At 50.1% G+C, this 16469-nt stretch overlaps 2 protein-coding genes across 2 annotated transcripts in view; both read left to right on the top strand.

The window, feature by feature from the left end:
* The window catches only part of LOC119453576 (neurofilament heavy polypeptide-like), a 512698-nt gene that overhangs the window by 160932 nt on the left and 335297 nt on the right, over positions 1 to 16469 (top strand). The window contains exons 5-6 of the mRNA XM_049667992.1: positions 11186 to 11335; positions 15259 to 15408. Of these exons, the coding sequence (XP_049523949.1) occupies positions 11186 to 11335; positions 15259 to 15408 (300 nt within the window). The remainder of the gene's footprint in view (positions 1 to 11185; positions 11336 to 15258; positions 15409 to 16469) is intronic.
* LOC119453577 (tol-Pal system protein TolA-like) overlaps positions 8207 to 16469 on the top strand; it is a 281346-nt gene continuing 273083 nt past the window's right edge. The window contains exon 1 of the mRNA XM_049668260.1: positions 8207 to 8422. The gene's annotated coding sequence lies outside the window, so the exon portion shown is untranslated. The remainder of the gene's footprint in view (positions 8423 to 16469) is intronic.

Raw genomic sequence — 16469 nt, 5'->3', positions numbered from 1 at the left:
CCGTAGACCTGAGCGCCTGTTGGAGACCCGCCGAATCATGGCTAAAGTCTGTTCGGTCTGCCGGGACAAGAGAGATATAGTGTAGTTCGCCTTCCCGTTCGCCTGAACGTGTAGTCCAAGAATGCGAGCACGGTCTACCTGGTGGACAGGAACGCCATCCACGTGCACCGTGATTTCGGATGGAGGAGTAACGCTACGTGGGCGGATGAGAAGAAGCTCGGACTTTTGTGGGGCACAGGACAAGATGCCCTGTCGTAAGTAAGCGGTGACGATGTCGACGGCCTGCTACAGTCGATCTGGAATGGTCCCGTCTGACCCTCGCGTCGTCGAGATCGTGATGTCGTCTGCGTAAATCGCATGTGCAACATCGGGGATCTGGTTGAGCTGCTGAGGTAGTCTTGCGAGGGCGATGTTAAATAGCGTGGGGGACAGAACAGATCCCTGTAGGGTGCCGCGACCTGTGAGGCGAATCGTATCCGAACGATGTGGTCCGATGCCAATGGTGGCTGTTCGGTCCCACAGAAAAGAGCGAATGTAGTTATACATGCGGCTGCCGCAATGTGATGCTGCAAGATTTCGAAGAATCAAATCGTGTGCCACGTTATCAAATGCTCCTTTTAGATCAAGGGCGAGGATGGCCCTCGTCTGGGCACGGGACGGGGCGCCGATAACCACTTGCTTGAGCTGTAGAAGCACGTCCTGCGTGGAGAGATGTGCCCGGAATCCGAAATGTGAGTGGGAGAAGGACTGTCGTTCGAGAAAAGATTGCAGTCGCCGGAAAAGCACCTGCTCCATTAGCTTTCCGATGCATGAAGTAAGGGATATCGGCCGTAAATTTGCTATGGCTACGGGCTTGCCTGGTTTGGGTATTAGCGAAATGTCAGCATGACGCCATGCCTGTGGGAGCTAGCCATGACGCCAATGATCATTGAATAGGTTTGTCAGATGATGGAGGTCTGAATCACTGAGGTTACGAAGGGTGGAAAATCTGATACGATCTGCGCCTGGGGCCGTGTCTCGGCGGAGATCTTGAAGTACCACGCGAACCTCATCGATTGTAATGTCCGTATCGAGTTCCTCATTAGATTGTTCTGCGTGCGGGTAATTCGGATACTGGGGAGGTGTGCCGGTAGGGATGAATTGTTTTTCTAGCTCTTTAAGAAGACCAGTCGGATCGTCTCCGTATTTATGTATTAAGCTGTGTAGGCGATGAAATGTTTGCGTTCTTGTAGTGGAGGAATCTATGAGTGCGCGAAGTATCGATCATGTTTTCGCGGTGCCTAGGGTGCCTGAAAGACGCGCGCAAAAGCCTCGCCAGTTGTTTCCGACGAGTGTCTTGTGCCTCCTGCGAAATTTGGGCGATACGCCGCGAAGCTTGCGATTGAGGCGTTGGCGTTTCCAGCGCCGCGTGATCCCCCTACGTGCCTCCCACAGATGCAGTAGGTGCGGGTCCATGTCCGGGGTCGCAGTTGTGGTAACCACTGTGCGCGTACACGCATCTAGGTCAGCAGAAAGGGACTCGAGCCATTGCTCGTATCCTCGACCTTCAGGAGGATTCTGTCGGCGCTCTCTGAACCGCGTCCAGTCCGTGATGCGCAGTTTCCGCTCGGGACAGTGTGCACTCTGCAGTGGTTGGGTAGGGGGCCACGATATAATGGTTGCTGCCTAGATGTTCATCGAGAGGGCCATGTGCAATCACTGGTCCTGTATTTTTTGAAAAAGTAAGGTCAGGGCACGTGTCACGTGTGACTCTATTACCCAAACGTGTTGGGTGCCCTGGGTCTGTATGTAAGGTGTATCTCAAGTTACATATGTCATCCCAGAGTCGAGTTCCTTTGGCTTCAGATTTGCGGTACCCCCAAACTGTATGCGGAGCGTTGAAGTTACCGCCCACGAGAAGGGTGCACCCAAGGCGTCCGAATTCTATTAGAAGGCGATGAAACGAGTGTGTGCGTGAGCGGGGAGAATTGTACACGTTAAGTATGAAGAGACTGCAACTGTTCTTGCCCTGTGTAATGATTTCAAGAATTTGGTGTGGGGTATCGATGTTTATAGTGTGGGAGTTGCAGGTTAAGTGTTTTCATACTAGGGCTCCCACAAGTGGAGAGGTACCCGTAAAAGTGGTGAAACCGGATAGAGAAGGGGAGCACTTTGGTTCCTGTAGGAGGATAATATCAGGAGGGTGTGCGGACATAGCAGCGTACTGTTGCAGGGATGCCCTTTTCCGATGGTATCCTCTGCAGTTCCACTGCCAGACCACGATCTGCTGCTTGCTAAGGGTCGCCATCATCCTCGTGAGAGGAAGCCGCCGGGCGTGAGTATGGGTGCGATCTTCTTGCACCTGTAAGGGGTGGCTGGGGACGCGCGGATTTGGAAGCCGGCAGGGGTGCGCCTATAGAATCCAAAGGCGAGACTAACTCTGCGAATAGGGCGTGTGTCCGCTCTTGTGATGCGTGTATGGCGCTTATGATCTCCTGTCGGAGCGCTAGAGACTCCTGCCGCACACTCTCTATAGCTGCCTGTATTCTGGCGTTTGTGCGCTCTATTGCAGCATCCAGCTGTGCATGCATGTGAGCGTGGCGCGCTTCAATGTCACGGCGTAGCCGTGCGATTTCGGGGAAAGGATCGCTGTGGGTGTTTGGTAGGGGAGTAGAGGGGTACGTGTTGTGGGGTGAAGGTTGGGGGGGGGAGCGAGCTGTGGGGGATCCCGCGGGCTACTTACCTCCCGAGGTGCCGCCTTGGCATTGGTGTTCTCCGGGGCCCGAGGCTGCTGACGGTCCGGGGTATATGCTGAAGTTGCCGGCTTGCTTAGCAGTGCCTTCTTGTATGGCTGCGGGGATGCCTGAGATGTCGGGGTAGTCTGACGCTTCACCTGGTTGCGGGTGGAGGACGACTGGGAGCGGGATCGGGATAGGGAATTGGAGTTTACCCGAGCCTTGGGGCGGGATCTGGACGGCCTCTTCGAACGAGACCAGCCAGCTTTCTTGAATGATGTTCCAGAAGCAGGGGTTGTCGCTGATGGAGGAGCCGCATTGATGGAGGCCTTCAGTTGTCGCTGTTCATCTTCGATGGCTTTTTTCACCCAGGCTCTGTTGAAGGGTTGTCGCTGGCGTTGCGGGCACAACGCTTCAGTTGTAGGATGGTCCCCTCCACATGATTTGCAACGGGGAGAGCACTGGTGTAATGGGATGGGATTCTCGATGCCGCACTGCTCGCAAATAGTGACTTCTGGTGTGGGGCAGTGGTCGGCTCGGTGTCCCAATTTGAGGCACGTTTTGCAGACCGGCTGGCGGGGACGGTGTGGGTAGCAGCGGAGCTCTGCCCCAAGAAATTGGATGAAGCGTGGCACACGTAGGCCCTCAAAGGTGACCAGTGCAATATTCGTCTGACCCATCATCCGAGCCTGTAGTATCTGGATTACAGATGCCTGCATCTCTTCTACCAGCATATGTGAGGGGGTGCCTGGTTCCAGTCCCGGAACGACACCCTTGCACGAATCATCGGGGGCGGCTAGATATGCAGACACCGGGTAGGTGCGTTGGTTGATCGACAGTTCCTAGATATTCAGCAGGGCGTCCACGACGTGCGATGATGGGGTGCTTATTGCTGCCAGGTTTTCTTCTGGCCGGGTCCTTAGGATAGTCTCTCCGGTCATTTGGACTCACTCCGGCCGCTGTCCAAAGCGCGGTGGCCAACGTTGGTCTGGGCCATTTATTCAATCTGAGGCCTCCGAGAGGCCGTAGGATAACTTTTTCATCTCGGAGGGGAAGAGGAGGCAGGCGCTTTGGCCCGCTCTGCTTGGGCTCGGCGGAGGGGTGTTCAGAGGCGTTCTGAGGGAGCGACGCCGTTTCGTGGGCTGCAGCGTTGCGGGCGCGTCACTTGTTGCGGACCACCTTCCAACAGGCACCGTTGTAGGCTTCGTCTTCTATAGTGTCCGTGTCGATGGCTAAAGGTGGGGAATCCTCGTTCATGTCCTCTCCCGGTTGCGAGTCATTCGTTTGTTCTGTGATGGGAACGCTAGCAGCGTCGCGGTCGCTTAATGCTTCGATAGTTGCTGGCTTGTCGGCGGTTGCGGTTGTGAGCGTCTCTTCGGCGTCGCTAAGCATTGTTGGCACCGTTTGCTCGTTAACGCACTCTGAAACAGTGCATAATGGCGGTAATGATGTTAGACACTGCCTTGCTGCAGGGCCGTGGTTGGAAATATCGTCAGTAAGAGCGCGAGGTGGAGCAGTGCCCGCCTTGAGCGACATGCATCGATGGAGCCGTGTCTAGGTGGGCAGACGCCGGTTCCGTTAGGCTTATTGGGGAGTTCCCCGCGTCGTAGTCTTTAAGGCTCGTGAGTTGAAGGAAAATGGACTCACAGTGACCCCAGTGGTATCGGGTAGCTCCGGCCCACTAGGTGAGTCGTATGGTGTGGATGAATCGTGCACCGGAGTAGATGAAAATCCAAAACACAGATCCGAAAGAGGAGCCCATGCGAAAACACGTCCGCACACCGTGGCCTCCTAGCGGGAATCTCTAGCCTCAATAGACCGCCTTTCTCCGGACGACGATTAAACATTCACACCTCGCGAAGAGGCTTATCCATATTGTCGGCGTCTGATAAACCGCCTCTCTGACGCTTCTCGCCCACCTAACGCGCGGCTTCGACGCCAACTAGCACAATTCAAGCCGGACAATCGCGTGCTGTGTCGGCGCATTTACCACCCCGACGGTTAACACTGGGTACCCGTTCTACCGCGCTTTTTTCGAGCCCATGTCCTCGAAGTATTCCACGATGACATGACTGATGGCCATCTCGGTCTCCATAAAACCTACGATCGCATTCGATGCCGTTACTATTGGCCTGGCCTTTCTACTTGTGTGGCGGGGTACGTCGGTTACTGTTCTCCGTGTCAGCGTCGCAAACTCACAACCTCTGCTCCTTAGGGCGAAATACTGCCTATACCGTGTCCTAACGAACCATTTGAGGTTGTTGTTATTGACCTTTACGGGCCCCTTCCTATTACTGCAGCTGGCAATCGATGGATAGCGACCGCCATCGACCACCTAACGCACTACGCTGAGACAACATCAATGATCACTGGGTCGGCTTCGGAAGTTGCTGACATTGTCCTTCAAGCTATAATTTTGCACTATGGTGCTCCCCGGGTACTGCTGAGCGACTGTGGGAAGGCCTTTCTCGCGCAATTTTTAAACGAAGTCCTGCGCCTCTCTGGTAACACCCACAAAACAGCTTCGAGTTACCATCCACAGACTAACGGCTTGACCGAGCGATTCAAGCCCGGATACTTCAAACTCGCTATGGCGGTGGGGACGGTGGCGAGCCTCGAGAAACGACAGCGTCGACATCGTAGTCCTCGCATCCCCAAACCGAGAAGCCGACGGCCTTCCTCCCGAGGACACCGGCCGACGCCTTTATTTTTGTTTTTACTTTGCGGGCTGCTGTACTGTCGATAGAAGGTCTCCTACGAATAAAATGCTCAATAAAAACAATTAAAATACGCTAAAAACAACCTTTCTAACGTGGAACAAGCGCTTCAAGAGGCCCTGAACGTAACACACAACTGGTGTGCTCAGATAGGGCTTGAAATTTCCAAGGACTCGACAACGTACATGCCCGTAGTGAACAAATATTGGCGCCGTCTACTGGAACTCCGGCCTCTTCCGTTAAATCTGGATTACCAGCCGCTACACGAGGCTTCAACTCTCCGTGTACTCGGCCTTGAAATGGATGCTTCCGGATCTGCGGGACCATGAGTCAAGAAGGCAAAGCAGTAGGCCGCGGAAACGGTACAGCTGATACGTCGGATTGCGAAGAAATCTGGTGGAGCGCGCACCTACAGGGCTCGCCTTCTTGTGCGTTCCGTACTACAACCACGACTCGCCTACAGATCCCAGTTTCAACACTTCACTAAGAGAGAATGGGCTCGCCGTGAGGCCATTAATCACGAAGCCATGCGCGCCATAACGGGACTGCCACGTCTCACTCCGCTGCCAACCCTACAGGACGGGTCCCAACTCAACACTCTCGACGAACTGGTGCGCCAAAATCGATGCGCGCGTGTAATTAAGCCGTCTAAGTTATGCTCGGCTGCTGCACTGGCCCGGTACGTGGGACATGAAATAGACAATACAGCTTCTACGACACCCGAGGTAGCTCCGTGGAGCAGGGTACAATTAAGTGACAATAAGCCTCTTGGTTGTCTGCATAGCCCGGTTCCTCGCCAGGCGAAGGTTCAAGTTTCCCGACTTCGTCGCACCGATGATAATCAAGACGATGCGACTCAGGTAGCATACACTGATGCCTGTGTTAATGGCACCACGATTCATACAGTTCTCGTCTGCCCATTGATAACAGAGGCAGAATGGACGTGCTCGTTTGTTACCGATTATGCACCGCCGGCCTATCTCGCCGAGCTTGCGCCATACGAGACGGCTTGGCCGCGTTGCTCCCTTTTGTTCAAGCTGCTCGATATTCTCAGCTCTTCATTCACACGGACTCGAGTCAAGCCAACCACGACATTCGTAGGGTATCCCGGTCCTCTCTACTGTCGGATGGCATTAGCTGTCTTGTTGCCACTATGAATATTGTGATACGCGTCCCGTGGGTGCCTCGAGCAGCCTTGCCGGGTCTACTTGAAGTCGATTTGGCAACCCACCCAGATAACATTACGTACCCACTTCCGCATTTTTCTGAAGACGCCTGCGGACTACTGCTCCGGCAAAAAGAAAGCCTCCGACGTACCACACGAACTCTTATATCTTCGTGTGGGTCAGATCTCCCTGGTAGGTTAACCCGCCGAGAGGAGGTTACGTTACGCAAGTTGCGTATCGGGGTCGCGCTCACCCCGTCTGTGACCCCTCTCTGACCATAACAGTGCCACGGTCCCTACAATACATCATGCCCATTTTGTGGGAGTACAATTCAAAATATGACGTTGACACACCTATTAAGGACGTTCCCAGGACTTCACCTAAGCCATCTCCGCCACCTCCGGGAACAGGCCTTTGGCCTGGCCGCCCACCCGACCTTGAACGTTGAATTCATGGGCCATATTATCGTTCACTTCTAGATTTTTTGCATGAGTCAAGTCTGTTCGTGTATTTTTGACATGCCTTGTATTATGCCTAAGGGAAAGCTTTCGAAGAAAAAAAGAAACATCGATAGCAGTCGAGCATGTTCCAATCATGAAGGCGCGTCTTGCGCTGAGCGATAACTTCAAGTTATTAGTGGGTAAAATGCAGTCCCCGAGAAGAGGATAAATGAGTACACGTGTCAATATCGCATGAGAGCCGACCGCACGGCGTGTTAGAAGTCTTGAAGCGGCGAGGGCCACTGCTGAAGCGAACAGAAGAGCAGAATACATCTAATCTGAATCTGTTTGAGATGAAGTATACGTGCAGCTGCAACAGAAAAATATTATCAGTAGTGGCCGATCAACGAATCAGAAAAATCGCGGCACGCTGCGCTCTTGTTCACGTGCACACTGGTATCTAAAGTGCCACATGATTCACTGTTGTTTTCGGCGTGCTAGAGAGCAACAGCGTCGCGTTTCGCCATTCATCTGGTCAGGTGATCGGTCGCTTGGGCTAATCTTGTTCTGGTACAGCTGTACCTATGTTCCACATACTACCGTTGACTCATGCGGCCTTCCACGTGTGGGCTGGTTTTTCAAAGGTTTTCTCTGAATGTTTTTCTTGCTAAGCTGATCACGTTGATGGTGACACGTCCCCTAGGCCGGAGACTATTTTAGGTGGATAACGTGCTCTCAATAAATCAGTTGTTAGTGCGCACGCAACTGTCTCACTTCTTTCCTCGTGTCCTGTCCCACTACGCCGTTTGTTAAAAAAGATGAATCAGTAGCAGCTCGCCCAGCTGTCGACTATGCTTAGAATACATTAGAAGTGGAAATTACCCTGCACATTCGGGCATACTTTCCCCGATCCCGAGGCCCTTCGCCGCTACACAAGGCAGCTGAAACGCCGTGTGCTTGATGTTTGCGTGATGTTATAAAAAATTGCAAGAGCGTACGCATGTACATGATATGCATTACACGCACTCGAACGATTCATCTGGCGTTCTCGTGCGACGCACCGGATGTAACTTGTTTTTCATGAAAAATGAAGTTCCATCTACTGCATCGTACGAGAATAGTCTGAACGCCGACAGCTACCACGAGTCTGGCCCCGCCCACAACTGTGCACGCACTGGCGCCAGGTAGACTCACCGGTGTTTTAATGCTGCATCATGCCAGACGCATTAACCAGCCGCGCAGATGAAAATAAAGATGGCTGTGATGAATATAAAAGGACGCATTGAGCGCGTGCCTTCTTCATTGCGCCTTTCTCATCGTCAAAGGTGACATTAACGTACGACAGCTTTGTAGGCAGCTTTCACCGTGTCCGCGGTGTACCCGAGGTGTCCCATCCCGTAAAAGGTATAGGCAAGCGAGTTCGTGCAGAGAGAACACAGATTTGGTTCTGAGTTCGCTGATACAGGATCGCATTCACCGGACGACAGTCTAACCAGTACCCTTAGTATATACAAGGATAGACAAGGGAGCAGCTCTGCGTCCAGACATGAAGTTCTTGCAGTTGGTTGCCGTCTTCGGCTTTATTTGCCTGGCTGTCACCACAGCAAAACATTATGGTGAGTTTTCTGGTTCGGTTTATCCCTGCGTTAACACTCTTTCTTCGTTTAGTTAGGTATTCTCAGACGTTTTTTTTTTCTCTCAGAATCTTAACCCTACCGCACAGATGCTTGTATAAATAAAAGCAAGTATTTTTCCTCATGCTTAAATTTCAATAGTGGCTTAGCCAATATGTCCACCATTTATCAGGATGTTTGATTTGTTCTTAGCTTGGCATCTCTGAGAATCTTTCTCCCGAGCATCCAGCATTCCTGGGCAAAGCATTACCAGGTGATGAATGACTACTGTAGAAATTGGAGCAGCACACTTTGGACAGTTAACTGCGTCTTCAACTGTTGAGTACCATGCCCAGGTGAAGCTTAAGCGAAGCATAACCGAGAAATAAGATTGCGAGAGACAAATGAGCGCAAGGTGAAAGCCATCTATGAGCGAAAGACGTGCTGGCTTCGATGCACTTTGAAAGCGGGTTACTCAAGATGCCATTAGAGAGAGAGAAAAGAAACCTTTATTTGGACCACCGAGGTCGTCGGTCTTGATGCAATTTAAACGTATAAAAAGGCCGTAGGTATAAATGTAAAGAGGCGGCTTGATGCCCGATCATTCGCTCGCCCGCAGATAGGCATTTAATAACTCGCTCAATTTTCCGTCATGCCAAGACTCCACTAAATGAGTCATTGCGGCAGTTGGGGTTTTGATCATTTTCTTCTATAGTTCTTGATGATCATGACATTATAATACAGTCTTTAATATGTAGCCTCACGTCTGTAATTTTTCTTCAACTTCACTGCTGCAACACTAGTTTGGTAATGAACATCAGATCTGTTTCTGTTGACTTATAGACCTTCATTTTCTTAAAAAGCTACTATTCAGGAGCGTTCAAATATTCCCATGTTCATTTCACTTCGCCGCATCACTAATGTTCAACATTTTTCTGCTTGAATGCTGTGCCCAAAAGAACCTTTCTTTATTTTACAGAGGATTTCGTAGAATCACGAACTAGGTGCTAACACCCATTCTATTTTAGTTGAAGTGCGATTTTTAATTGCCTATGGGATAAAGTGTTGTTGCGCCTGTTTAGGTACATTTTGGAAGAAGCAGGAATTATACGTGCATTACTGGGCAGCGTCTGTGTGATTGTCCCCTTTTCAGTGGTCCGAGAGAAGCGTTGTCTACAACGCTCGACATGTTTGACAACGCTCCTGTTACGGAAAAGATAATTCTTGTACTTTATTACCAGCCGACATACGCCCGAGTTGCTCTGAAAGTACTAGTGTGTATTGTGAAAGCATCGGGACTGAACGAAAAACTTTAGTCGTTGTCAGTTGGGTTCCTGGCGCTTGTGCAGATGAATTTTGTTCATGTTTTATCTTTTTGTTTCTCATCTTTTCTGCCCTTTGCCCTCCCCCCTGAGCAGAGTAGCCAACCGAACAGTTAATCTGGTTAAATTCATTGCCTTTCATAGCTCAATTCCTCTCTTCAAGGACTGATGTCTCTAAACTTTTGTTGGTTTTATTACTCCTGAAATGATGCGTGATTATTCCGAATTTACACGAGAAGTCCAATAGTCCGCGCTATTTCACTCGTGTTCGGTTCAAGAATTCACTATTTGAAATTGCCAATTAATCTTTTCAGTTCGCATGTGAGGAATATGAGCACTTACTGTTGTCTCGAGAGAGAAAGATCGGTACAACTTGAGGACTGCTCCGTGTGATTCGGCGACAGGAGAGCCGCGGTTACTGCACACAGAGCCAATTCCTGAGCGAACGCACGGGTCACATGACCTTCGCCCAATAACGTCCAGTTATTCAAGAAGAACGCCTCAGATTTAGGCCCCCTTTACGCGAATTGGTTGTATCGATTCAAGCTAAGCAATTTGTTATTTGACCAGTGTCATCAAATTTGCATCCCGAACACCTATGTTTGTGTGATGCTCTAGTATCACATTTTCTGCCACTACGGACAAAACACTGAACTTGCATGGTGACGTGCTTTCGGGGATGTGATTGTCGTGGTGGGCCAGATGTTTATGTTTCAGCACCACACAGGTCAAAATTCCAATCATGCTTAAACATATATCTATATACTGAGATTTTACATGCCAAAAGCAGTGTCCGACTATAACGCCTACCGTAGTGGGGGACTCAGGAAATTTGAACCACTTGAGGGGACCTTTAACATGCACCCAATGCACGGCCTGCGAGCGTGTTCGTATTGCGCCCCTATGAGAATGCGGCCGCCGAGGCCGGGATTTCATTAGGAGTCCTGGTGCTTCGCAGTGGAGTGCAATAGAAGCTAAGCCACCACGGCGGGTTATTTTAGCCATGTAATGTTTATCTTTCTGCTACACCTCTCGCACGGAATGCCGGAATGCTGACAGAATTTCATGCAACTGCACATTCTGAGACGTTGACGCAGTAAGGTCACGTGGACGAGGCCGATGTTCAATTGGCGTTTGTCGAGACGTGTGACGAGGACAGGAGTACGCAGACAGATGTATGTTCTACGTCATTTGACGTGTAACCGTTTTATAGGTAAGAGAGAAACCCCCGCCGAGGCTGCGGCCAAGACAGCCGCCGACGCAAAATTAGCAGCAGACAAGACAGCAGCCGATGCCGCAGAAGCAGCAGCCAAGACAGCCGCCGGCCGCGCAGCAGCAGCACCTAGGACGGAAGGAGCCCGTGGTAAGGACGACGTCGAATTTTCGGTGGGACATTGGCACACCCTATGATGATGATGATGATTTATTGGCATCCTCTTTGAAATAGGTTGGCGACAAATTGTCACCTAGCCTCCTTGATTTAATCAGGTATACTGTTCTTTATCTAGCATGTTTGTATACCTCTCATTATTATTTTTCTTTTTCAAAAATTTTCCTTGTGCCGCTGCCTATGATTTTAAGAGATCAGGTCCCATCCATCTTTTCCCTGCTTTTTTTCCACCAGTACTCCAATCGTCTCTTGCTGATCTCTATGGCTGATCTGTTTATGTCTCCTTCCACTTTGAAACCAAGCGCTTCTGGGAGTTGCACGTTACCTACGGTTCTCGCTGGGTGGATCCCGTCGCATTCCATCAGGATGTAGGCTGGCACTGCGGCGCCTCTCTCTGTAAGAAGCGTCCATCAATACCTTTGCCGCATGTCTATGTCTTCTGACGGCATTGTTCTGAGAACTGTTAGAGTTAAGTGCTCTTTTACGTTGTTCTCACAGAATGTTTCGAATGGTATGCATCACCGCTGTTGATTTTTGACGCCAGGGAATTTCGGAGGCCTCTCCGAATGTTCTATTGGCCTGTTGACCTTTCAGACAAGATTCCGACGCGGCTGCAATTTTTTCAGATTCTAAGCCCTTCATCTGCCCAGAGGAAACCATCCAAGAAATTTTAAAAGCCGTCATGATATTCTGTCTGCAAGCATTCTTCCTGATATTAGCGCATTCTTTAGCACCAGGCAAGCTGTGGTCTGTAACCACATGCTGAGTGTTCGGGACTCTGAAGTCCAAATCAGTGTGCTGCTCACAAGTATGCAAAACTTGATGAGGAGACACCACACGGAGTTTGGTTGTCCTTTGCATCTGTGAGCTCAATGCAGAGCTCGGCAGGACGAACACATTCAATGAACGGCGATACGGCCAAATCCTGACAGTGACTAGAGCCTTTTGAGCTTTGTCGTAGCGTTTCGTTGAGCCGAAGCTCATAATTCAAGACTTATTGCTCTAGCTTTATAGGTCTGGTCTCGGCCTCAACGCCTGCATTATCCAATGGCCACTGCGCACGAAGGTCTTCAACGCGCAACTTCCCATCCAAAGCCTCGCGCGGAGAGCCTCACACGGCACCAGCGGAGACGCTAGATGAGACCTCGCGGACTTTGGTTCGTTGGTCGGCTGGTCTGCGGGAGCTGGCCGGCCGTCTCCGCTCTTGCAGCTTGTTGAACTTGCGCTCCCGTCAACCAGCGTACTGACGAACCCGAGTCCGCGAGGTCTCATCTGCCGTCTCCGCAGGTGCCGCTCATCGCGCGACGCAACACCAGCCAAACTGTGAGTGTGCGGTGGTAGTCGCTCTGAACGCTTGGTAGGGACGCTTGGTCTCGCTTGCCCCCATGCCCGGTGTCCTTGTAAGTACATTTTGTGTGTGTTTGTATATACATTTGCGTGCCGTGAGAGAGAGCAAGCGAGAGAGGAAAGGCAGGGAGGTTAACCAGAAATCAGTTTCGGGTTTGCTACCCTACACTGGGGTGGGGGATAAAGGGGTTGAAGAGAGTGTAAAGGAGAGAGAGAGAGCGAAAAAGACACACACACACACAAAAGACACAGGCATAGGTAACAAGGGAGGCGTTCCAATCAAAGACGTTCACACAGGCCAGTGGAATTCACGAACCGCAGGAGCGCTTGCACGGCCTTCTGATGCGATGTTGAGTTGAGACGATGTTGCAGAATTCTTTCTTCCGATAACGGCTGGTCGGCCAACTGCGTGCCGTGATTGTTGCAATTCCTTCCTTGCTGCCCTGGGAGGCGTCTCTGACTGACAGAACTAAGCGTTCTCCCCGAACCACATCGTAACAGCTTGCTATAAAATACACAAGGAGCATAATCCTTCAGCCTTGACGTTCATTTCAACGCAGTGTGCAGCGCTTTGGAATAAAATTATGTCACCTGATAATCCACCTGATAATCCATCTTGTTTCATGAAGGAAGGAAGTGTACGGGTGGTAAACCGGACAGTGGGATTGGCTGAACGGATTGGCCGGTGTAATTTGAGGTTTCCTTATGCTTGATTATATTCTTTGTTTATCACTGACAATTCATAACCAGTGAGTACCTGGGATAGTGAAGGAGTAGCGCTGCTCGGTCCCCTGAAAAGCGCTAAGATAGGAAAAGAATTCTAATGGGATGCTCACATTAGGTTGGCACAGGTTCTAGCTAGAAGGGTTTGTTAGAGCTGAAGCTTTTAATCGGCCTCCTAACTGGATGTCATGACGGCGGGATTTACAAGTACTTTGGTATCCAGCGGCGCAATAACGTAAATTGATTCCAAACTGCTTTGACTCCAATTTCTGCAATCAGCCTCCACGATTGGTCCAAATATTTTCGTACCACTCCCAACTTCGCCTATCTGTCATGCGACGTCACGAAAACCGCGATAGCTCCTTATCTGATATAACGTGTACACACTGATTATGCATGATTAAACCACACAAAAGAAAAATAATCTTTCCTGATTCGACGCCTTTTCACCATTAGCCCTCTGCTATTGGTCCAATGTTTTCTGGCTACGCCCACTTCGCCTGTCTGCCACGCGACCTCACAAAACCGGGACAACTCATCACTTCAAAGCGACGTGTACGCGAAAAAAAGGCATTAATACCGACCAAAACTGAAAATTTTCTGAATAGCCACAGACTGCCCCGTTCCGAAAGGAATAGAAGATTGCGGTCCGCCAATCGCTCAGGCCCTCCCTACTCGCACCTGCCTGTGAGCATGTATTTACTTGCGCATGATAAACCTTTTTGCGTGGCAGTAAAACGTTATCGAGCACTTTCGGCATGCATACGACTTCGCTCTGCCAACGCTCCTTGCTGAGGATCCGTTTTAGCAGCATTCTTATCCTTCCGTTGCACGCCGCCGCGATTTTCGACCAGCCACCGCAAGCTAAGTATGGCGAAGTGGACCAATCGGAGAAGCCGGCACCACCCTCTTTATGCGGTTATCTAATTTCACTGTGCTGGCTCGGCCCCATCGAATGCCCTTCTCCACTAGAGCGTGCTCCTTGCCTCTTGTCATCCAATTAGATAAGAAAAACCGCTGAATGTAAACAATGTTATTGCTTTTGAAAGCGAACAAAGGTGACCTCCTATAAACGAGGAGAGTGTTTGATTGGTTTTTTCAGACAACGCTGCTGGTGACCGTCCGATACGTGCATCGGTGGTTACGTAAATTTGACGTCACGAGTTTGGAATCTAAACAGTTTGGAATAATCTTACGTTATAGCGCCCCAGCTGACAATACAGTTACTTCAGCTGTCTCTACCGATGGCTTTGACGAAAGGCTCCTCAGGCAAGAACTTACTGACTTCCCTTAGCAGTATTTAGGTATCGATGGCTTGACACTGCTGGAATTTTGACACAAGTGAAAATTCCGATCCTGCTTAAACATATATTTATGTACTGAGGTTTTACATGCCAAAAGCAGTATCCCACTATGAGGCCGCCGTAGTGGAGGACTCCAGAAATTTGAACCACTTGAGGGGATCTTAAACGTGCACTCAATGCACGGTACGAGAGCGTGTTCGCATTTCGCCCCTATCAGAATGCGACCGCCAAGGCCGGGATTTCATCCGGAGTCCTGGTGCTTAGCAGAGCAGTGCCATAGCAGCTAAGCCACCACGGTGGGTTATCTTAGTCATGCAATGTTTATGTTTGTGCTGCACCTCTCACACGCAATGCCGGAATGCTGACAGAATTTCATGCAACTGCACACTCTGAGACGTTGACCCAGTAAGGTCACGTGGACGAGGTCGATGTTCAATTGGCGTTTGTCCAGACGTGTGGCGAGGAGAAGTGTACGTAGACCGATGAAAGTTTTACGCCATGTGACGTGTAACCGGTTTCTAGGTAAGAGAGAAACCCCCGCCGAGGCCGCCGCCAAGACAGCGGCCGACGCCGACGCGGCAGCAAAAAAGACTGCCGCCGACGCCGACGCAGCAGCAAAAAAGACCGCCGCCGACGCCGCAGCAGCAGCAGGCAGGACGGAAGGAATCCGTGGTAAGGACAACGTCACGGCTTTTCTTTGCTCTCTTTAGACGCCAGGCAGAACCCGCCGAGGTAGCCGTGTGGGTATTGTGTTCTGATGCTCAGCTCTAGGTCGCAACTTCCAACCAGGCCACGGCGACCGCATTTCGATGAGGTGGCAACGAGAAAAAAAAAGGGGGGGGGGGAAAGAAACGTTCGAGCAGTTAGATTTAGACATCCGCGCATTTCTGAACTAGTAACAGTCCCGACTCGTACAGAAATGAATTTTGCGTTTATATGAACCATTTCTTGCGTTGCCATGAAGATATTTGACGCTCTAACCAGTTTCACATCTTATAGAGTGTAATCAATAGTATGTCGAAATATCCGGTGTTGAGTAAAGAGCAAAAATGATTGATTGCCAGTGAGTAACTGAAATTACACGGTGCTGTTATCCTAGTTGTTATTGAAATGGAGATAAATAACATAACAAATCAATACGACATATATTATTGATTCCACTTTGTTAACAATGATACTTTTTGGATTGTGAACCAGAGTGCGATGGAGAATATATTTTATTTTATTGTGTGAGTGTACGTTTTAGTTCAGTTTTGTTCCTTCCTAATCAGACGGGTTTCCGTTCAACACTGTACTGAGAACAGAATGTCATAATAGCCTTGAGCAAATGATGTGCAAGCAGTCACTTTTGAGTCATTCGCATATCCGATGGTATATAGATGACGAAGAAAAGAACAACGAAAGAAAGCAAGAAAGAGTAACTGTGTTTCGCATTTGACCCATTTAACTTTATTCGCGTCTGCAGCAATCTGGCAATTTGCCGTGTTTCAATTAGTGGCTTCCTTGGCAGGCATCAGAACGCGGCCAAATTGCCACTCCTCTGGTGCCGAGTGCTGCAGCGACATCGCCTCCTCCTAGAAGCGGGCGTCGGAATAATCGAGACTGTCGTTTTTCAGCCGTTAATTTCCAGCATAACTCATTACTGCCCGATGAAATGGTTCGTAAGATAACACTTGTTAGGGCAGCACAGAGAGCAACATTTTGGAGCCGCATAAGCGTGCCCTTGGGGAGAT

This window comes from Dermacentor silvarum, chromosome 5 (genome assembly GCF_013339745.2).
Source record: "Dermacentor silvarum isolate Dsil-2018 chromosome 5, BIME_Dsil_1.4, whole genome shotgun sequence".
NCBI lineage: Eukaryota > Metazoa > Arthropoda > Arachnida > Ixodida > Ixodidae > Dermacentor > Dermacentor silvarum.
This window is presented reverse-complemented; position numbering and strand designations above follow the sequence as displayed.